The 21465-nt window shown below is 49.6% G+C and overlaps 2 protein-coding genes across 7 annotated transcripts in view; one reads left to right on the forward strand and one right to left on the reverse strand.

Moving 5' to 3' along the window:
* The first annotated feature begins 109 nt into the window (after window positions 1-109).
* On the forward strand, window positions 110-7020 carry TCHP (trichoplein keratin filament binding). Of its 3 annotated transcripts, none has more exons than XM_074887719.1 (11): window positions 110-1366; window positions 1608-1664; window positions 2213-2281; window positions 3019-3192; window positions 3649-3761; window positions 4058-4124; window positions 4398-4567; window positions 5315-5396; window positions 5586-5771; window positions 5843-5973; window positions 6535-7020. In XM_074887719.1, the coding sequence occupies exons 1-11, from the start codon at window positions 986-988 to the stop codon at window positions 6617-6619; spliced, it is 1515 nt and encodes a 504-aa protein (XP_074743820.1). In that variant the 5' UTR covers window positions 110-985; the 3' UTR covers window positions 6620-7020. The 3 variants fall into 3 exon arrangements, with proteins under 3 accessions (XP_074743820.1, XP_074743819.1, XP_074743821.1); XM_074887718.1 differs by having other exon boundaries at window positions 143-1366; window positions 4395-4567; XM_074887720.1 differs by having other exon boundaries at window positions 154-1366; window positions 4395-4567; window positions 5843-5986.
* Window positions 7021-7209: 189 nt separating this feature from the next.
* Window positions 7210-21465, reverse strand: part of GIT2 (GIT ArfGAP 2) — a 32165-nt gene continuing 17909 nt past the window's right edge. For 2 of the 4 annotated variants that reach the window (XM_074887715.1, XM_074887714.1), the window contains exons 16-20: window positions 20659-20748; window positions 16041-16123; window positions 15745-15927; window positions 10743-10806; window positions 7210-9930 (exon numbers count right to left, since the gene is read on the reverse strand). In XM_074887715.1, the coding sequence (XP_074743816.1) occupies window positions 9718-9930; window positions 10743-10806; window positions 15745-15927; window positions 16041-16123; window positions 20659-20748 (633 nt within the window). In that variant the 3' untranslated portion in view covers window positions 7210-9717. The remainder of the gene's footprint in view (window positions 9931-10742; window positions 10807-15744; window positions 15928-16040; window positions 16124-20658; window positions 20749-21465) is intronic. The other 2 variants (XM_074887717.1, XM_074887716.1) reach the window with 1 other exon arrangement.

Consider the following 21465-nt stretch of genomic DNA (forward strand, 5'->3'; position numbering starts at 1 on the left):
CCCGGGACCGGACCGGGGCCCTCCCCCGCCCCGTAGCCCGGGCCTGGGCGGCCGCGGGGGCCGGGTCTGGTGCCGGCCGTGCCCGGCCTGGTGTGCCCGGCCTCACCGCGCCGCTCAGCCCGCCCCGGTTCACCCCCCGCTGCGGCCCGGGGGCAGCGCGGCTCAGCCCCGGGCCCTGCTCCGGCAGCGGGGGGGGAAACCGGAGCATCCCCCGCCGCGGTTGTTGACGCCGTCTCGGCCCCGCACTGGCCGCTCCTCCCCCGGCCGGGTACAGTATTCCTGCCTGCTGGCTGTTAATTATTGAGGAGAAATAAATTTTTCATAGGCAGCAGATGGTTCAGTTAGCGCGGCCCTCGCTGCCTCGGCGCGGCCTGACCCGCGCTGGGAAAACAAACCTCAACCCTAACGCGGGAGTGATTAATTTTAAACACTTCTGTGAAAGGCTCTGGAAGGAGCGAGGGGGGTGGGTGGAAAAATGACACCGAGCGCCGTGTGGGCAGGGGGAGCTCACCCACCCGCCGCGGGAGAGAGCAGAGGGACGGCGCGGGGAGCAGAGGGAGGCTCAGCCGTGTCCAGGGGGGAGGGGATTTGCTGGTGACTGGGCCCCAGATCTGGGGGTTTTACCGGTTATTCTAGAAAAACAGGTCGCGGGGCGATACCGATCTCTGGCTGGCGCGAGGCCGCAGCCTCGTCCCTCCGCCGGGCCGGTACCCGGACCCCGGGGCTGCGCTGGGCCAGCCAGGGCCCGGCCTGTTTGGGCGCGGGACGAGTTTCTGTTGACAGAAACAAAAACCTTTAACCCGAACTATTTACAGCGCGATAAATACGTGAAGCTGCTGGGGAGCTGGCACCCGGCCCAGCGCCCGGCCCGCTGCGAGCGGCCTCGCCCTCCCCGCGAAGCTCGGCGGGGCGCGGGCTGTCCCTCGGCGGCGCCCGTAGCGGCGGGGAGCGTTGCCGTGGCGCTGGCCGTCGGTTCCGGGCGGCGATGGCGGCGTGGGGCCGGGCCCCGGAGCGCCGGGCCGCCGAGCGCCGGCGGGAGCTGGAGGAGCGCAGCCGGCAGCGCTGGGAGCGGGTCAGCCGCTCCTTCGCCCGGGACGCCGTTTGCTGCTCCATGCAGGCGCGGTGGAGCGCTCCCCGGTGCGGGCGGGGCCCCGAGAGGCCCCAGCCCCGGCACGGCGGGTGTGTCGCGGTGCGGCGGGAGGAGGAGGAGGAGGCGCGGCTGGAGGAGCGGCGGGAGCGGCTGCGGCGGCTGCTCGGCGAAGAGCGGGAAGCGCTGGCGGCGGAGCTGCGGGAGCTGCGGGCGGGCGGCGGGATGCGGCGGCGGAGCGAGGAGCTGCGAGCCGGGCGGGAGGAGCGGAGGAGGAAGGTGAGGGGAGCGGCGGGGCCCCCCGCAGCCCCGGCTCTTCGCCCGGGATCGGTTCCCCGTCCCTCCCGGTGGAGGAGCTCCTAGGGCCGCTGCCTTGCTTCGAATGGGCAAATTGGACTGGGCAGAAGGGCCCCGCGCTGCGTTTTTCTGCGCTTTGTGCCCTTAACTAACGGCTGTGTGGGGCGGGGGGTTGGTATCTCGAATTCTATACTCTGGCATAACCCAAGTCTCGTGTTTCCAGGTTGCTGAGCAGCTGCTCTATGAGCACTGGAAGAAAAACAGCACTGAGCTCCGGGAGGTGATGTTACTTTCTTTTTAGTCCCCGCTGTCTTGCATTTATTAAACCAGTTTTTAGCTCGAAAGACATCCTGTATCTACTGTTCATTCCGTCTTGAATCGCAGCCGTTGCCCTAAGTGCTGATAAGCAGAAGGCAAAGAAGAAAATGGCTTAACTGTGTAAGAAGTCCCCTCAAAGCTGGTATTTTTCAAAACCAGTCAGAAATGTGTTCTGACTCAGAGCAGGCAGTGCCCATGATATAAGTATCTCGGGTGCTTTTTAAAGCTGTCTGTGGCGCTTCCTTATTCTTTATCCTGCCATCCCGCTGCTCTGGCTGCCCCACCTCTGGTTTCAGTGTCACCGTAGTGTTTCCCAGAACCAGCACGTGACACTGACCCTCAACTTGGCACCTGGTGGGTGCCGAGGACGCCTCAACGAGCCCTCCTCTGTGGAGGCAGCTCCTGCAGGGCCTTCAGGGCTGCAGCTGGGCAGGATGCTGCTCCAGAGAGCCCAGGAGGTCCTGGGGACAGGAGAGCCGCTGGCACTAATGGCATCGTTGTCATTTGCAGGTGGAGTCGGAGCTGCACAGGAAGCATGTGGTAGAGGCTTGGGGTGAGCAGCTACATCAAAAAAACAAGGTAGGCTGGGGTAGCCCTGGTGTTAGTGGTCACTAGGGCCAACTCCTGAAACGCGTGAGCTGGTGGAGGGGTGACTCTCTGCCTTGTGACATGGCTGGTAGGCAGGCTCAGATGTGGAAGGAAGAGGAGTTGGCTGTTTGTTCATTTTCTCACACCCATCTTGAATGAAATAATGACTGAGGTCACCGTGCTCGTTCCCATAGCGATGGGGAGTTCTGGTGTCGCAGAATGATGGGAGCTGTTAACAGGACGGATGGTTTTAATGAAGAGCTGTCATTCCTGTCTCCTAGAAAACGCAGTGCTGCCCGCTGAGTGGATCCGTGGCAGGATTCAGCGGGGCGCTGGGTGCTTGTCTAACAGCCGCCGCAGCGCAGAGCCAGTGGGGATACAGTGATTTTGATGTGAAAGAATGATAAAGGCCTTCAAATACAGATTTCACAGTTAATGAAAACAATAATCTAGGTTGCAGTAGGAAAATCTGAGTGTATTTGTGAGGCCGCCTGTGCTTCGCATCAGACCTGAGCAGGGTCCTGCGAAGGCCGTGCACAGACTGATCACCCTTTTCAGGCAGCAATGAGCAGAGTTTGGCTTTCTCCTTGGGTTCCTTCCCAGCATATTTTATTCCGTAGTTTCCCAATCCATGTTGGCTTGGAGGAGTTTGATTTGTGGATTTCTTGAGCCGGAGGCTGTTTCTTTGCATGAGCCTAACGTTAAATGCCATGTGTTCTCTCTGAAAGCAAGAAGCAACTGAACTTGAAGAGCAAAAACATTATGAAAATGAATGTGAAATTGCACGAAGGGAAGCGCTGGAAAGAATGAACCAAGAGGAGGAGAAGCGCCAGCTGGAAGAGAAGAAGCAAGCGGAGATGTTGCTTCAACAAATAGAAGAACTGAAACTACAGGAGACGGAGGTAAGCTTTAGTTTCTCCTCATCTGAGAAGGAAATTCATTGTTTCCCTTGGAAATACAGCCACACAGACCTGACCTCTTCCCTCCAGTTTTCACTAGGTTAAAGCAGTGATGTAATTTCTGTCAGTGACGCAGACCTCCCCCCGAACGCTGGCAGATTAACCGCATCCTGGTGGCTTTTGTTTGCTCCTCTTGAAACATGAGCACCTTTTTGTGCTGCACCAGATGAGAAAAAAGCTGTAGAAACTTCTAAGTGTGGGAAGTTCAGGTCAAAGGCGCTGTCAGCTGGAGCTCCTCAGTGCTCTGAGGCCACCAATTAAATTAATGTGGAATGTTTACTGCAATGAGGATTTTGGCTGCTGGTGGAGGAGCAGAGCGGGGTACAAACTCTGGTACAGAGGCGCTCTCTGGGATGCCCTGGCTCTCTGACATACTCTGTGGTTGTTTTTCCCTTTTAGGCAACAAAGCTGAAAAAAGAACAAGAGGATTTATTAAAGCAGCAGTGGGAGCTGGAGAACTTGGAAGAAGAAAGGAAACAAATGGAAGAGCACCGGAAGAAGAGCGAGCTTGGGTATGAGATTGGGGATAGCTTGTTTCAGCAGGGCTTGGATGGAATCTGCTCCTGCGTCCGCATGCAGCACGAGGTGTTTCAGGTAGCAGCGGTGGGTTGTAAATATTTGGGTTTTGATGGAAGCGCCCGGAACAGCCAATGAGCCGTTACCTTTTTGTTCGCATTAGCGGTGGCAGGTACCTCTTGCCTGTTAAGTCACATTGTCACAGATGTAACTCCTTGAGCACTGGGTGTAACAACATGGGGCTTTAGAGTCAGACTGAATGTTCTTTTTTTCTTTTTTTTTTCTCCTTCAGGCGCTTTTTGAGGCATCAGTGTAACGCCCAGTTAAAGAGACGAGCCCAGCAGATACAAGAGGAGCTGGTAAGAGAAAATACCTCTTGATTTAGATGTTATAGATGCTGCGTGCTGGAGAAACTTGTTCTTTGTGTTTTGTTTATGTGTCTGGTTCTGAAGCCTACAGATAATTAGGAAGCCCCTTCCAGCTTGGGAACAGGGCTGGAGGAAAAAGATCATGGGGCAGCCAGCAGTCTGAGTGTCTTCCTTGACACTCCTCACAATAATTTGTGGAGTAGCCCTGCACACAGGCTGGAAGCCTGTTGGATAGTCGTTAATCTTGTGGCTTTTCTCAAGGAGATAGACAGGCAAATCTTATTAGCCCTCCTCGAGAAAGAAGATGAGGATCAGCGCCGGCAGTCTGCGCGACGGGAGCAAGCTGTTGCAGATGTTGCCTGGATGAAACGTGTCATTGAGGAACAGCTCCAGTTGGAAAAGGAGAGGGAAGCAGAGCTGCAGACTATTTTTAGGTGAGTCTGCGCACCTCTGAGCATCATCTGAGCAGCCCCTGTGTGCTGAATGCTCCTGCCTGGTCGGCACAGCTCTGCTGGCGGTTGTTAAACAGGCTCTGAAAGCGGTGGCTGGTCATTCTGTGGGCCAGGTACCTTGCAAAAGCAAGCAAAACCTGAGGCTGTTTTTCAACTGCCTAGATCATAGTCCATAATTTCTGTTACATTAGCTCTAATGCAAGAGCTTTACTAACAAGAGAAGGTGTAACAGAGACAGCAAGAACGACCTTTCAGTTGTAAGTGCTTTGTAACCAACATGCAATGATTCTGCGTTACTGACGTGGAGGGGTTTAGCTTACGTGACTCCAAAACCCCTGTATTGTTTCCTTTGATAAAAGCTGCCTCAGGTTCCTCGTTTAGGTTCAACTCCCACTCTCCCCTGCACCGAGAGCACCTTTGCTGGTGGTAGGAGCTCCCATCGAGTTGTAGTTCAACGTTTTGTTGCAAGAAGGAAGATTTGCAAACTTTCCAGCTTTAGCAGCGCCCTTAACTACCCACCCCACTGTGAAGTAATACCCTTGTTTGGGTCTCCTGTCGGCATGCTGCCTCCTCGGGCGGTAGCGGGAGATGGGAGCGGACCTGTGGCACAGGCAGGAGGAACCCGAGCGCTCCGCTAATGCCCCGGGGAGCTCGTCCGTGCCCAGGGACTACGCAGGGGTTTTAACTGTACATTATAACCTTAGAGATAATTCTTCCTCTCTCCTTTAGAGAAGAAGCGAGAAAAGTGTGGGAGAAGAGGGAAGAAGAATGGGAAAGGGAGAGAGCAGCTCGAGATCGCCTGATGAACGAGGTGATGACCTCTTGGCTCGATGAAGCCATCGTTCCAGCTGTAACCCACCGCCCTCTGGAGGGTTCCTAGCGCAGAGTTCTGCTTCCGCTACGCTTCCTGAGAGCAGTTTAACTGTCAGCATTGAGATTTCCCCAGTTCTGGGTCTGACCCAATTCTTGACTTCTCCCTTAATCCTCTCCCTTCCCAAAGGTCCTTGTGGGCAGACAGCGCCAGATCCAAGAGAAGATGGAGTTCAACAGACGAGCCCAGGAAGAGTCTGTGAAGTACCGAGAGCAGCTGATTAAAGACCTGGAAGAGACAAAAGAACGGACCAGGCGAGAGAAAGAGCAGGAGGAGGAACTGAAGAGGGCCCGCAGGCAGGAGCTGGCGGCGCAGGTACAGCACGTGTTGCCACTATGGCCTGGTCAGTGCCCGACCTTGCTGTGACACCCTGTCTCTGTGCCCAGCTGACAGAGCGCCGCTTCCGACAACAGGAGGAGGAGCAGCGCCAGAGGGAGGAGGAAGAGGAGGCGAGATCCACCCGGCAGCACTGCGAGGAGTTGGTGCGGCGGGAGGCCGGGCGCCTGGCAGAGCAAGGGTATCGCAGCAGGGTAGGAGCAGGGCGGCGGGGCGGCCCGGGCGGGTGGCTCACCCCGACACCAGCCCGGCGGCATCACCCACGGTTCTCAGTGTTTCTGCTCCGTGCTGCCACGCGGCGCCAGAACACCCACCTGTCCTGCACCAGGTGCTAGTTCTAACAGAGGGCTAGAGTTCTCTCAGAAACTGCTTTTCTTTTGCTGATACTGATGCTTTAGGTCCTCATTTTTAAATAACCCTTGAAGCAGACTTGTTGCTACTGCCTCAAATGTTTATTTCCAGCACAACCAGCTGCATTAATGCAGTCGGTACAGCGCATCTCAGCCGCTTGCTGTCTTTATGCCTTCTGTTGGGTTTTTCCTGGCTCTAGAAACAGCAGAATTTGAGGAACCTGTCCAAAAATGTATGCCCAGATCCTATTTTTCATACTAAACTATGAGCTCCGTGCGGAATCGCTCACCTCAGTCATTATTAGAGAACAGCTCCCGCAGTCAGAGGTCTGGATGTTGCAAGAGTTCTAGAGCCCCTGAAGTAATTACAGTCTTTGCTTTGACCCTCTCAGCACTATAGTTACCCGAAAGCAGCATGGACCTGAGGGTTCTTGTCCTCTGCGCCTGAGGAACGAGGCTCCAGGAAGCAAACTCTGAAGAATCAAGGAACTGAAATAACAGTGGGTTTGGAATAGCCTACGACGACACCGACACTCAACTCGGGAGATCTCTGAAAATATATCGCTGTGGCACAGCTGAACAGGAAAGCAAATTTCTTCTGGGAGGTGGGAGCAGCCTTGGGGGAGTGAACTGCTTCAGCTACTCCGTGCTCAGCAGTGAGGACGATGGAGTTTGGTAGGTGCTGCGCCGGGGCCACACAGCAAAGAAACCTTTAAGAGTTAATTGAGAACGCGCTGCAAATCAGTGAGATGGATGACGTGTGCTGTGGCCGTAATTCTTAATGTCCAGTTCCTCGCCAGAAGATGCTGAAGACTTTTCTTTTTTTTATTTGTTTTGTAATTAATAGTTACGAAATAATAATTGTTTGTTTCTTTACATGAGCAAACTGCTGGAGGGGAGTTTTAGCCAATTATTGCACTTGATTCCTTGCTCGGGTCCTGTCACAGCGTGCGAGGAGCCATTGCGGTGACGGGCACGGCCACAGCACCGACCACAGAAACCTCTTCCAAGATCTCCTCCTTACAGAACCAGCAGTCAGCTAAGCCCAAATAATTTTGCACACTGAAAAGGTTTTAGCATTTTATAGTAATACTGTAAACAAAAGATTAAGTCAAAATATTGTACAGACAGAATGACACTGATAAATACAAGTTTTGGAAAAAGGCAAAAAAATTTGTACTTTCCTATGCAGCATTTGGTAAAGAAAGAGCAAGTTTGTTTACAGGGGAAAAAGAGGAGATCTAGCCCTAAAAGAAAAAAAACACCTTTGTTATTTCAGGTATTAGAAATCTGCTGTCCTGGTGTGAGCTGCAGGCTCGAGTTCCGCCGCTGGCCTCGCTGCCCAGTGCCCCTGTGGACAGCGCTGAGGCAGCCCATCAGCGCGGGCTCAGGCCGCTTCTGCCCCGACAACGGTGGGAAAGCGCCCGTGGGGCGGGACAGGTGCCGCCGTTCCGGGGTGATGGCGCAGCCGCACCGTCCCCACCCTGAACACCCCGTGGTGGGAGACGGGGCGTCGGCCAGCAACGCTGCTGGGGTGACGGCGGGGGCACTCGGTGAGGGGCTGGCCCTGATTTTAGAGCCAGGCCTTCCCCTAAGCTGAAGGACTGGCTTTAGAGAATCTGGAGGTGGCGCAGAGCAAGGGCGTGCAGTTACCCAAGCGTACGTTTGTTTTGGTACGGGGGCAAGTTTAAAGAGCTGATAACTCAGTGTTACCCTGCTTTGGAAATCAGGTAAGATATGGTCAAGAACAGCCTACAAGGGCATCCTGAGAGATTTAAAAATACCATCCGCTGCCTTCCAGCAATGCCAATTTAAGGGAAAGTTCCCAGGTTATCTACGTATTCAATTGCCAGTAGCATAATTCCGAAGCAGGTTTTACAAATGTCTTTCGCAGTTCTAATCCCAGCCTGTCGGCATTCCCAGGCCTTTACAGACAGTTCTGGAATTCAGAAGTGCAGAAAGGAAATAACAAACCCCGCAATGAAGAACATTAATTTACTGGGTTGTCATCTACTCTCTCCCTTCCCTCAAACTTGTGCTGCTTTTAAAAGGGACCTAATTACAACATAGAGGCATCCCCCAGCATTATGGCACTTTGTGTGTATATGTACATACAAACACGCTGTGATTTGAAGAGGGACCAACTGCTGAACTTCAGCTCGTTTGTTCACCTAAACAGGGCAGTTTTTCACCAGGAAGCCTTGAGGAGAGGGTGCTGTTGGCAGAGCGCGCGCTGCAGCCCTGCTTGTGGGGCAGCAGATGGACATTTCCACTCCAAGGTTTCTGTGAAACCTCTAAACATTCTCTGCAGCCCCCTCACCCTGCCTGGATGGGCAGCTCCCTGGAAATGACAACACACTTCCACACAGGACATGGGCAAAGGCAATAATTAGTGATTTTTTTTGCCCCCCAACAAACTCTCATTTTTGGAAATACAGACTCAGACATTTTTAGAAGTTTTTGAATGGTTATGAATGAAAAAACCTGAAACTCACAGTGACATTTGTTACCCATCCACCCTTCCGACAGGCAGCCTAGCGTGGGTTACCCCGTAGGTAGCTTGTAAAATTTTGAAAGATTTGCATAAAACTTACTAGATAGAAGAGAACCTTTTCACATTTGGGTATGCTGAGGTACAGAGGTTACATGCGATGGCAGACACAGCTGCTTCTGCACTGGCACTCCTGAACTTCCTTTGTTGGTTTAATGATCACAGAAATCTTTAGTGAAATTGCATCTGGAGTTACTGAGCGATGCTGCTGCAAACAAGATGGTGCCTTGAAGACAGTAAAACTCTGCAGGAAACTTAAGAATGAATTATTAACTCAGAAACAAGGGATAATATTTTAACCACTAATGCCCTAAAGTAACATCAAACATATATTAACGGCATAGTGACAACTAAAAGAAATAACTATTAAGTTTCAAATTCCTTCCAAAACGGGTAAAGTGACAAAGACCTTGTATAGTTACGTGTAATAAGCTCGGATGCCCACAACTACTATTGTTTCAGCAGACTAAAAACGCGTTATTGCACAACAGTCGATACGGGAACAGAGAATATTTGGCTTGTACTCCGTTACCAGGACGACAACCTTCTTCCCGCTGGGTAGCGGTTACAGTCCTGGAGCCTTCGGAGCCCGTTCTGCTGCGGGTGTCCGGGCCGGCGGCACCACGGCACACGAGGCTCCGGGCCGGCCAGAGCGGAGGCGAGGTCCTGCCCTCCGGTACGCGCCGCCGGCTTCTGCAAAGCGCTACCTGAAAGCGGCACGTGGCCCCCGAGGAAACAGCCAGCAAGAGCTTGATGCGACGCTGGGACGCGGTATTGGCTCAACAGCTATTTGCAACATGCTAGGATCTGTAACTAAACTGGCAACGCAGGCACAAAATAAGGCAGTGGGTTAAATTAATCATAAAATTGTTAGAAAACATGCAAAAATAATACTGAGTTTTAAAAAAAGTTTCTTCCCCCTTTAGTTTTTCCTCATTACAAAAAAAAAAAAAAATCGGAATAGTTCCACACCTCTATTTGAAATCCAACCCTTAAAAAACAAGCCTGAAAAGCCAAGTGTGACTCAGTTGTTGTTCTCTTTGGTTGTGATGGTAACCAGCTGTTTGGCAGCCTTGGCGATGTCGTAGGCGCACTGGATGACTTGCTGGGTGACCAGCTGGATGTCGGGCGCGGGGCAGGGCTCCCCCGGGAGGGTCTTTTTGCACTCGCATTGGAGTCTGTAGGCACTAGATGTCAGCAGGCGCAAAGAAGTCCTTACCAGTTCAGATTTGGGTTTCTGGGAAAGGAGAGCAGAAGAGCAGAAGTTGAACTCCAACTAAACCGTTTCAGGATCGGTTTTGATTAGGTGGGAGTGGCTCCCAGGAGTCTTTAACCCAGGCCCTGCCTGCGGGGCCTCCTAAGCCATCGCTGTTGCAGAGACAGGGGGGTAGGGGCCGATGAAGCCAGTTCCTGGAATTGCTCCTCTCTCATCTCAGGGACATTTCAAACTGCTGCCAGGCAGCGTGCAGGGAACACTGCTTCACGCTCTCTTTTAGGAAGTTCCTCACACTGATTTTCTAGTGCCCATTTACTGCTACCCAGCCCCTTTCCTGGCTGACACAGCGAGTACAAGACGATCAGTTCAGGTGGGCACAAGAGCGTTAGATTTTTCCTGGCAGTTTTATAAAGGTCGATAAGCCTTTACAAAAACTTTCACTCCCTCCATTTCTTGTGAAGAAAAAGAACACTTCGGTGGCTAAGAGATCTAACATACCTGCAAGTAAGAAATTCAGACAACAGCGCTCAGCTGGATGCTTGGGGGTGAGGGGCCCAGCAGAATTCCCCTATAAACCACACGACCCCCCCAGGCTAGATGCCTCCAGTTTTGGAGGACTTGCAGGCCAATTCTCAGAGTTTGAAGCTCAAGAGCAAAAGGAAAGGCCTGGATTCACACATTAGCCCTTCCCAATCAGCACACTGATAAATACAAAGATGCCAGATGCAACAAAACCACCAAGTCTTTGCTCTCTACCTTTGGCTTTGGGTTTTCATTTACTGAAGGGAAATCTAATGAGGAACGAGGCCCATGTTAATGCTGAAGGTACTTACTTTTGGGAACAAGGCTGCCATTTCTGTTACTGCCACATGTATTCTCTCGGAGCATGGTATATAGCTGCAAGAAGATGCAATGTAGTGTTTAGTATGTCAAAAACTCCTTTCCTCCTCAATTTCACTAGTCAGTGGCTATTCTAAAAACAACTGAGTATCAAACCCCCCATATATATTCTAAAAAGATATTTGAAGGCTGCACCAAAGGCAACAGAAGTAGCTGGTGCAGGACACAACATGGTGACCTACAGCATCTCAGCAGCCCCCGTACGCCGCAGCGCAGGCTTGGACAGAACTATGCGACTTTAGAACAAGCAAGAACTTCAACAATAATACAAAATTATTTAAGTTTTCATTACTTTTTTGATTAAAGTTTGAGGGAATAACTGTCCCCACCTATTATACCGAACATTGTCAGAATAAGTCTCAATTTGTATGCGATTATGGAAACATGTCTATGAATATTAACTGCCCATTAATTCATAACACTCACGCTTCCTGACCTGCCCTCGCCTGACTACTCAAATGCTAGAACTCTTCTCCAAATTGTACAGAAAATTGCTCGGCTCCTGCTTGGTGTATGCATGACGACATATTGTTGTGTGTGGGAGAGCGTGCCCAAGCAAGCTGGTTCATGTCAGTCAGGCACAAAGGAAAGTAAGATTCTGCAGCTTGAAAAGACTGAAGCAAAATCCAGTGATACAGAAGGGCTTTGGAAATAAAGCAACTTTTTCTCCTCATTGCAGTACTGATGATCAAAAGCAGATTAAAAAACCTCTTTGTATATGGGATCTGAGTAATTTTAACTTGCTGCCATTTTAGGGGAATCTCTACCCATTTGTTTTGAAAGAGCTCTTTCTCTGTAAGGCGAGAGACTAAAAAACCAGACTACTAAAAGAGAAGTTTTTAAACTGCTAAGGATCTAAGCAGCTAAAAATATCCAGTAATCTCTGAAGTTAAAAAAAAACAAAGGCGTTTCAATTGATTTTATGTTTCAGAGTTGAATTTTGGCCATCCAAACTCCTAAAATGTGACAGCCAAGTGTTGATATTTATAGGACTGTCTTGCCTACACCTCTGAAGCAATTCAACTTTCCTGCTCTGCTTTTCCATGTGCAAGTTACAAAGCCTTTAAAAAAACCCACTTTGTACCTAAGTTACCAAAACACAGGAAACCCAAAAAGCTCTATTCAAAACAGGTGGCAGCAAGACCTGAAGTCTGAGCTCCATAAGGTTTTAACCCATCGGTCCTCAGGTGCTCTGAGCCACTTCTGTCACAAACACATGCCCCGGTGGGTCAGCCGCCGGGCAGGGAGTTTCAGTTTGGTGCAGACACACGCCGAGGACACGCCTCGATTCCAAGGAGATTAATTTCCATCCCTGTATCAGTTCATTATCAGCTGAAGCCCGAAATGCAGCACCATGCAGGTATTTCCTCCTTCTCATTTAACTGGAAGGTTAGACACCTACCGAGAAAGGGGTTTGCCAAACTTCCAGTTCAGAACTCACGCCCTGCTTTTTGGTGAAGTTTAACTAAAGGTACAACATCACGCGAAGGCAACTAAGAACACCAAGATGCCTTCTTGGATTGATTTACACACACTAGACAGACAACGCACAATTCTCATACGTGCATCTCCAGACTACCAACTACTGTCACAGTGTGAGAGTTTCAGGCTAAATATTCAGTAATTCTGTTGAGTTAGCTAATAAAGGCAGGTTCCATTAGTCCTCACAGATCTCACTTCTGATTTATACAACAAACGAAAACTGGTCTGTTCGAAATAGATCTTAAAACTATCATAAGCTGCTCTGAAGCGCTGTGCTAGTGTGGTCTGTCAAAAGTCTAATTCCAAAAGACTTGTTTTTATGCTTCAAAGACTCAATTTTAGCATAAATTAGTTAACGGGATTAAATCTTAAGCAAGAAAATCTCAAAAATCACAAAGCAACAGCATTCAAGAAAAATATTCAGCATCTGTAGATTACGGTAGATCATCGCCCTTTCAAGCAAAAAAACCAAAAACCAGAAAACCAACCCCCCAGTCATTATTTATGCAATCATCTTGCAATACCAAAGGTGCAAAAATAGGGCACTTACAAATGCTCCAAGAAAGAAGCAACACTCGGGGGTCATTTTGGCAATGCAGGAAAATTGCTTTAAAAAGGAACTATTCCTCTACATCTCAAATCAGATGAGTTCTTCCAAATAAACCAGAAGTGGAGAGAAGTCTTCCACTGAAATTCCCAGCCTGCTACTGAGTTAACAGCTAATTTGCTCCCTGCAAGCCACACCGAACAGCACCATACCTCATTAAAAAGCCAGTTTGCTGATTAAACCCTTCACTAACAAGGCAGGGAAAGCCCTGAGAATAACTTGAATGGAAGAGACCAAGATTAACCACACACATTTCATAATATTTTCTCTAGGTTAGCTGCAAAGTTTAGTGTGTCTTGGAGAAATGGCTTTATTTTCTAGTCTAAACACTCCCTGTAAGCTGATGAAATAAGATGACACATTTGTTGAGTTTACCCACATTCCAGTAAGAGATGTTCAAGCAGTGACAGCTTGGAAAAAAGAATCCATCATTAGCAGTAACTTGTAGCCTCTCCCTCCAATCCTGGGATTCGTCACTGGCAGCAACACCCAGGGTTAGAACTTGAGAAGTTCTGTTTTAAAGAACATCTCACTTAAATTTCATTTTATTTCAGGCATTAATAAACAATATTTTGATCAGGTTGGAAGATACTCTATATAAACACACATCTTTTACACTGATTCAAGATACAGATGATCTCATCTGACAGAGCTGAGGGCCCAAGCTGTGAGGTGCAAGCATTGCACGCTGGGAACGGGGAAACTCCTGCTCCTTTTGCAACAGGAAAAGAAGCAGCAACCACACATCGTGCTGTTAGTTGTTGTAATTTATCTCGATGGACAACGACCAGAACAGAGGCAGGAGAATCTTTTACACTAGAGACAGTTCCAGTTCCAGGCTGTGATTCTGCTCCCCGTTAAATCAGCAGTGGGAGCTTCGACCCAGCGGGCAGTATCGCAGGCTCCTAACGCTCTGTACAGACTCTCTGCAGTTTATCATCCGAGGCCTTTCACGCACAACCACCAACGACCCTCGCACAGACGGTGCGTGAGGGCACGCGGCAGCCGAGAGGAAGAGAAAGGACACTGGGAGGCAGGGACAGAGCCCGGAGCAGCAGGAGGCTGAGCCAGGCTGCAGGGGAGCACGCTCAGCCCAGAGAGCCAGCGCCGGCAGCCGGGGCTGGGTCGGAGCTCCAGCAGGCTCTAACTGTCTGCTCGGCCAGGTGAGCCAGCCAAAGGAATGGCAGAAAACGAGGGGAAAAAAAAAAAAAGAAAGGGGTTTCATTAATAGATGATACTCTTGCATCATTTTATTACTCTCCAATTATCTCTGTAGTGCATGATTTTCATCTACAAGGTTCCCAGCACTAGCTTGGGAGGTGTATCGTTACATCCCTAAGTGTCTCATTTGGTTAAGGACGTGTTCCCCTACTGCAAAAAGAGAAGGGTGGAAGGAGCCTGCCCCATCTCCTGCGTGCCCCAGGCTCTGCAGCTCTCAGCCCACTGAGACAAAGCCAAGGAACAGGAAAACAAAGAGCAGCAGCTTTGTAGTTCAGTGTTTTACAAGATTATACTCATTTAAGTACTGGCAAACACCCCACTCCACACATGGTACAGAAGAGAAAACTAAAAAGTCCATAACAGGTTGGTTAAAAATCTATTCAATTTAACAGTGAAAGCTAGGTATGCTGCATTGTTTCTTTCAACAATTAAAAAAAAATGTATAATTCAAATACTGTAACCTGTGATATACCTAAAGCCCCAACTCCCTTAAAGCTTCTCTTACTGTTGCTTCTCTGTGAGAAACAAGCAACAAGGGATTGCAGTGGAAAAGGTTATGGTCAAGGGCAACAAGCTCAGCACAAACACGCTGGAACTCGCCATTCAGCGTGAGGAGAGGCCGCGCGCTGTTCCTTCTAAAAATAGGAAAGTACAAGAAGGAAAAAATACAGAACAAAAGTGGCCCCATTGTTGCACACTTCTCAGCAAGGCAGGAAGCAAGGGCTTAAGACAAATCTCCAGCTGCTTCTCACAGGCAAGGGCAGGCACAGAACTTGGGACGGGAGAGGGAATGTGGGATCTGCCAGCCCGCAAGTTGGGATTTTCTGGAGACCAAAGCTGTTCCAGCCCTAAAACGTCTCCGTACCTGGGAAGATGTAGAAGACTGTAAACAAGAGTTGCAAGAGCTGTGCAGGAGCACCACCTGACGATCAGTCAAGGGCAGTATCCCTTTTATTCACTCACAGCTATTCTGGAAATTAATTGTTCAGTTGGGGAAGAAGTTCCCCGAGGGAGCTGACGCTGCATGTTACCTGGTGTGGCAACGAACAGGCTCCTGCTTACTCGGCTACGCCTGTGTCTAAACCCAATGGCTTAAAATAGCTTTTTCTGGTACATTATCTGTACTAATATTTCAGTAGGAAAGCCAAATTCTCCCTGCCTTCACAATTTTTCCCTGAAACAAAACTTGGTGTTACTATCACACTTCTGCGGGGTGTCCTTACCTAAGGTCACGGAGGTCCGAAGATCCAAGAGAAACTTACACCAAGTTTTCTGTAACAAATCTGATTTATACCTAAACCAACACGTGCTTTGCAGCAGGACTTCGCAAGCACTTTTCTCCCTGTCCCTGTGCCAGGTGCGGGCAGGGCAGGCAGCAGCAGGCAGAACCCGCTCGCAGGGGGCCGCGCTGCCTGTCTGGACGGGAGCGAGTGTTCCCAACGCCTGCACTGGTCACTCGTCCCCATCCAGGTCACCAGGAAACACCACGGACCCACGTGGTTTGTAGGTGTGAAATCAGCATCTCCAGCACTAACGCAAGGCACCGGTTGTACTTCTGAGAACACCTGAAGAATTTTCTTCCTGTTCTCAGAGACTCCGGGGCTTTTCCAGCACTCGCACCTTACCTGTCGTGCTTGTTCTCTTGCGCTGCTCGCAGCAGCTCCTGAATGTTCTTAGTGATCTGCTCAGTTTTCCGAATCACGTCTTCTGTACTGGGCAAACTGGAGCTGGGGGCTGTGTCTGCGTCTTCAGGGATGGATCCCTCCCCCTGCCAGATGACACTCCTCTGCCGGCCCTTCCTGCCTGACCTGCAAAGGAACAAAGCCGAGGTCGGCCCTGCGGGACAGAACCGGCTGCTCACACAACTCCCCGTCGCTGACAGCGTGGAGCTGTGCCGTCAGCTCTGCCTCACCGCACCTACCCCGTCTCCTCCAGCTCCGGGGGGGCGGTGGGGTTATCGTAGTCGCTCTCGGACACGCTGCTCTGCTTCTCCAGCTTCGAGGCCTGCAACGAATACAGATTTATTTTAGCGCTGTGCAGGACAGAAGAGCCCCGAGCTGTGCCAGCGCCATGTCCCGCAGACTCGCTCTTTAGCGCGACAGCCCCTGCGCCAGCCGCTGCCCTAGAGCCCAGCGTGTCCCCCCACCCTGTGCCACGCTCCTGCTGCCAGCTCGCACCCGAGGCCTTGGGTGCTGCTGGCACGGCACAGCCCTGCTGGACCGAGGGAAGGGCTCTGCCCCGGCACCCCACGGAGGGACAGACGGCCACAGCACCGCGTCCTTCCCCAGCCACGTGGGCAGGGAGGGGGAGGCCCACAGGGGAGCAGAGGCCGAACAGAGAGAGCAGGACCGCCAAGGAGAAAAAGAGGCCAGACCAAGAGCAGTAGGCCCACAGCGGACTGGAGGCCAGACACAGCGCAGGAAGCTGAACACAGAAAGGAAACCAAACTGAGCGTGGGAGGCTGGAAGGAGAATTGAGGACCAGCACGAGGTGGGAGGCCAAATCAAGTGTGGGAGGCTCACAGCGGAGCAGGAGGCTGGACTGAGCATGGGAGGCTCATGGCAAAGTAGAGGCCAAATCAAGCATGGGGGTCTGACCCAGGCATGGGAAGTCCACCGCAGGATGGGAGACCAAAACAAGGGCTGGGGGCTTGCAATGGGAAAGCAAAAACAAAGACAGGAGATGGAAATGATGGCAGGAGGCCCACTGCAGAGTGGAGGCCAAACTGCGGGTGGAAGACCAAAGGGCATGTACGAGGCCGAACTGACAAGACATGGAGCCCATTGCAGACTGGAGGCCAAAATGGGGAGAGTTGAGGCCCACTGAACACATGAGAGTGATAGAAGGTTGGGAGGCCAAGTGAGAGCTGTGGCCCATAGCAGGGTGTAGGATGAAACAAGGGTGGGAGGCCCTAACCATCAGGAGTAGACGGTCACTGAAGAAAGGGTGTCAAAATGAGGGTGGGAGGCCAATTCCAAAGTGGAAGCCAAAACGAGGGCAGGAAGCACACGAAGTGGAGGCCAGACTGAGTGTTGGAGGTCCACTGTAAAGTGAGAGGTTGAACAAAGAGTGAAGGTTGAATGAAGAGCAGGATACCAAAATGAGCTTGGAGGCCAAATCCACAGCAGAGGCTGAACCCAGAGTGAAGGCCCACAGTGGAGTGGGAGGTCAAACCTCGAGTGGGAGGCCCGTGAGGAAGGTGAGGTCAAACCTCGAGCGGGAGGACCATGCAGAGGGAAGGCTGAGGACAGAGCTGGAGGCTGAACCAAGCATGGGAGGCCAGACCAAGTGTGGGAGGCCCACTGCAGAGGGGAGGCCAGACCGAGTGCGGGAAGGCCCCGCTGCGGAATGCTGCTCCAGAGGGTGGAGAATATAGACAGAGCCAGAGGCCAAGAGTTTTCCTGCTCTCCCCTTTGTATGGCATTCCCTGAGGAGATACAGGGACCGTGTCCACACCAGGAACCGGTGCACTGCCCATTCCCTGCCTCTGAGCACACGTTCTTCTTCCTACAGAGACCATTCTGCACCCCCCAATAAAGCATCCAATCCACGGGCAAGGATGATGCTCAGGTTTTTTTTCCTAAACACCTTTTTTTTTAACCCTCTCAGAGGGCTGCTAACACAAGTGAACATACTTGCACCATGACAGCTCAAGAGTGCTCTCCCTGCAGATGCTAACACACGGCCCCCTCCGTCAGCAAGATTCAAAGTTCCCTTCTCTGACCTGGTTTAAGCTGCCTTGGATAGTTTATGCCCAGGCAGTGCAACATCCTGGGGGTTTATGCTCTGAATACCTCCTGTCAGGCCGATCTGCAGTTCCCAGGAATCTGCAGACTGAAGCCCCGAGGCACACACACTCCTGTGCTCAGCCAGGCCCCAGGATCACCACACATCCACCTACTCTAGTCTTAAAAATTGCAGAGCTCATCACAAGTGCCTACTACAGCTCGTCCATTTGCAGGTACGTCACATCAGTGTCACTCCACGTACAGCTCAGCCTCTGCACCAGCTCCTGCCTCAGGCACAGGCACTGCTCACGTAATAGGGTCCTTCACAATCCGCATTCAAGAACCATCCTTGGAGCTCTACAGAAGCTCTGAGGTCAAGATGAGGGGATCTCAAGTGTTAAGACTGTAAGGGACACCTTCAATTTGCATCCCTGATCCATACGCTTTGGAAATAATACTCGTACCTTGAGAACAGGCCAAAATGTGACTCGGAATTGGTTTTTGTTGGTTAAGATCCAGTATGTTTGTTAAGCACTCATCTAATGTTAAAATCAACAATTCTGAGCTCTGAAGCACCTGGAGTTATGAACATTTTCCATTCATTTTAAAGTTACTCTGCACAGAAGGAAGAAACAAGCATTTTTTGAAGGCTCGCCTCTCAGGATAGCTAGTAAAGATCAGCTGTAGAAGTGACACATTCTGAAGATATGAAACTATTACATGTAAGGTCTGACCTTTCCCTTCTCCCAGGTGTATAGAGAAGAGTATGATTAGCAGCAAAGCTCTACACTATGGTCAGAAACGCAAATGACAACAATGAATTACAAGAACAGGGTATTATGGAATCAGTGTACAACAAGAACAAACCACCCAAACTTCTGCAAGTTTCCAGTACTGCACAGCACGGATACCAGCTGCAGCCAAACCCAGATCTGCATTCCACCGAGCAGGATATTCCCTTGTAAGTTTTATCATTCCGTCCTACTTGCAAATCAAATAATTACTCGATTGATCTGTTCAAACACTGCACAGTCAAAATAAAATGGGGACACAGGATTTAAAAAGCAGGCTCTTTATCCTGGCAGGAAGAGGCTTGAGTATGACCATTCAACATCTAAATCCACAAACTTAGGTTTTTTGAAAATTTTAGTGTTCTATAGTAAAATTTGATTAGAGACTCTGCTATGCTTGTCCAAGAAACGGAACGGTACTGATTTCATTATATTAACCACACAGAAAAAGCAGAGCAAAAAGGGAAAACTTTTCTTGAAAGATCTTTTCAAAATCAGTTAAGTCTTAAAAGAAACAAATATTTTTCAAGTTTACTCTCAGAAAGTCTTGTTTTAATACAGAGATAAGCAAAGCCTAAGTCTTGAGCATGTGATACAACAAAATGGGTATAAGCTACTCATTATTTTCTAATAAATGAGACAAACATCTAAAACCAGCCCAGAGGACCTTATATTGATACCTGCTTCAAAGCTAAATAGGTTTAGTCAGAGCAAGACCTCGAAATGCAGTCGACTCATCCTGACGATGGAGGGTACTTTCTGCAAGCAGTGCAAGCTCAGGCTGGTCAGAGCTGCGGGGGGTGTTCATCCCCAGCATTCGTTAGTCTGGGACACACTGAGCCGAACCTGCTCAGGGTCCTTTACTGCAGCCACAGCCCCTTCACAGCCAAAAATGCATGTTATTCTCAAGCCACAAATGCAACGTGCTTCTCCCTTCTTTTGAATATATAACTTGCAGCTAGTTCAATGATCCCAAATAAAACCTGGTCTGAAAAGAAGCTCTCATGGACAGACTAGTCTATCAAACTGTTTGCCTTGCTAAACGTGTCCTTTTGCAAGGTGACATTTTATGCTCACTTCTAGCAAGTGAATTTGAGTAAGACTAGACTTAACTGCCCCACTACAAAAAGAGAACAGTGTTTAAAAAAAAGTTTAAGCAGCTGGACAAGGCTTCTTCAAATAGTTACTAGCTCACATATAAGGCCACAGCAAAGACAGTGGCTCTGGAATAATAAAAGCTTACAGAATGCATTTAATGTTTCTTGGTAACACTGCAATTTCTTCTCTAGAGTCAGTACTGCAGCTAACAAAACCCCTAAGAACAAAGTTTTGTAGATCCTGATGGAAGACCAATATAAGCTTCCTTTATACACTCTCAGGGTCTTTAATCTTGCCCTGAAAGGAATCCTGCTAAAAACAAGGCCCATGCCCGTTCAGTCTTCCATCTCTCAAGGTCAGCAGAAAACAGCTGATACTAAATGTATGGGTGGGCAATATGAACTGCTCTCTGTCTGGACGCTTAAGAACTCGCTTCAAACAAACTAACGAACATCTGTAAAACAAACGGTCCATCAGTACCAATCTGGATAGGTGCAAACTGAGAGCCCCCAAAGAAAGCAGGCCTTAAAGTGAGGGGCCAGTGAGCTTCGGATGCCTCATGCAGTGCATTTTAGTCAGTAGGAAGAGTTATATATTGGCTTATGAATTACCAGCAAGTGCCTGCCAAATTACTTTCCACGCAGCAACCAACTCGTCTCCTGACTGTTTTCAGTGTTATGCAGATGAACAAGTGATGTGGAGTAACTGTGCACGGTGTTAAATGCTAAAGATTTTAGCTGCTGTGACGTTAGAGAGAGGCACGTATCCACAGCATGTGGCAGAAGAAATGGAAAGTGAGGAAATACTGCTTCATGCAAGCATGAAGGCTAGTCAGCGTCAAAGGGGAGAAGGCAGAGGCATAAGGGCTTCCAGGGAGATTGCCACCTCCTCCAGGTAAAAGACCAATTGGAAGGTACTTAACCCTTCGTGTGCTTTCATCCCTTGACCAGGAAAGCGTGGAGGGGAAGGAAGGTAGAGATGAAGAGGAGGTCACAAACGCACTCCTCCCGATCTAAAAATGGGAAAGAGAAAAACACTCGGGAAAACCAAAAACAAAACACAAATAAATTCTTAACTGAAACAAAAGGAACATTCTTAAAACCATGGAGATGACATAAAGCAAGAATGATTTTGAGAATTTGACCAAGCCTGAGTGGACTTAATTCTTTCAAAATACAATTGACTTCATGTTAATTCTAATATTGATATTCCAGAGGTGCTCAATTCCACAGAGAATAAAATACATTCACCACGATACCAAGTGAACCAACTCCACACAGCAAGTCAATGCTTCAGAACCGTGACTTCTAACCAAATTTCAACCCAAATGACCAAAGGACCTACACAAAGCACTGTCATGTTTTGCAAACGTTGTCACATACAAGAGAATTCTGACATTTCTTGCTGCCAGAACTGCATTTATATCAATATGCCAATATAATTTTAAATTATCCAGATTTCATAGTTTAAAGTTCTTATTAATTTAATTGAAGGCAGGGAAAAACCCAGCATACAAATTTCTGCGCTGATTCCCTGGTGCACTCAACTGTCGTCTTTGGAATGTGCGTGGAACATCTGCCCTCCTTCATGCCAGGCAAAAAACCCGTTAACCTCCAAATATGTTTTAAAGGGCTTAATTGTTTATCTGGAAGGAAATACAAGATAGTGCTACCAACAGGGAAACACAATGAAACAAATCCACAAATGTTAAATACGGGCCTAAAAAATA

This window comes from Strix uralensis, chromosome 17, assembly GCF_047716275.1.
Source record: "Strix uralensis isolate ZFMK-TIS-50842 chromosome 17, bStrUra1, whole genome shotgun sequence".
In the NCBI taxonomy this organism is placed as follows: Eukaryota; Metazoa; Chordata; class Aves; order Strigiformes; family Strigidae; genus Strix; species Strix uralensis.

What these genes read in the sequence shown, in the direction of transcription:
- TCHP (XM_074887718.1), top strand. Translation starts at nt 986, where the DNA reads ATGGCGGCGTGGGGCCGGGCCCCGGAGCGCCGGGCCGCCGAGCGCCGG. An exon ending in GGGAGGAGCGGAGGAGGAAG is followed by an intron (nt 1,367 to 1,607) that starts GTGAGGGGAGCG and finishes TCGTGTTTCCAG; the next exon opens with GTTGCTGAGCAGCTGCTCTA. An exon ending in AGCAGATACAAGAGGAGCTG is followed by an intron (nt 4,125 to 4,394) that starts GTAAGAGAAAAT and finishes GCTTTTCTCAAG; the next exon opens with GAGATAGACAGGCAAATCTT.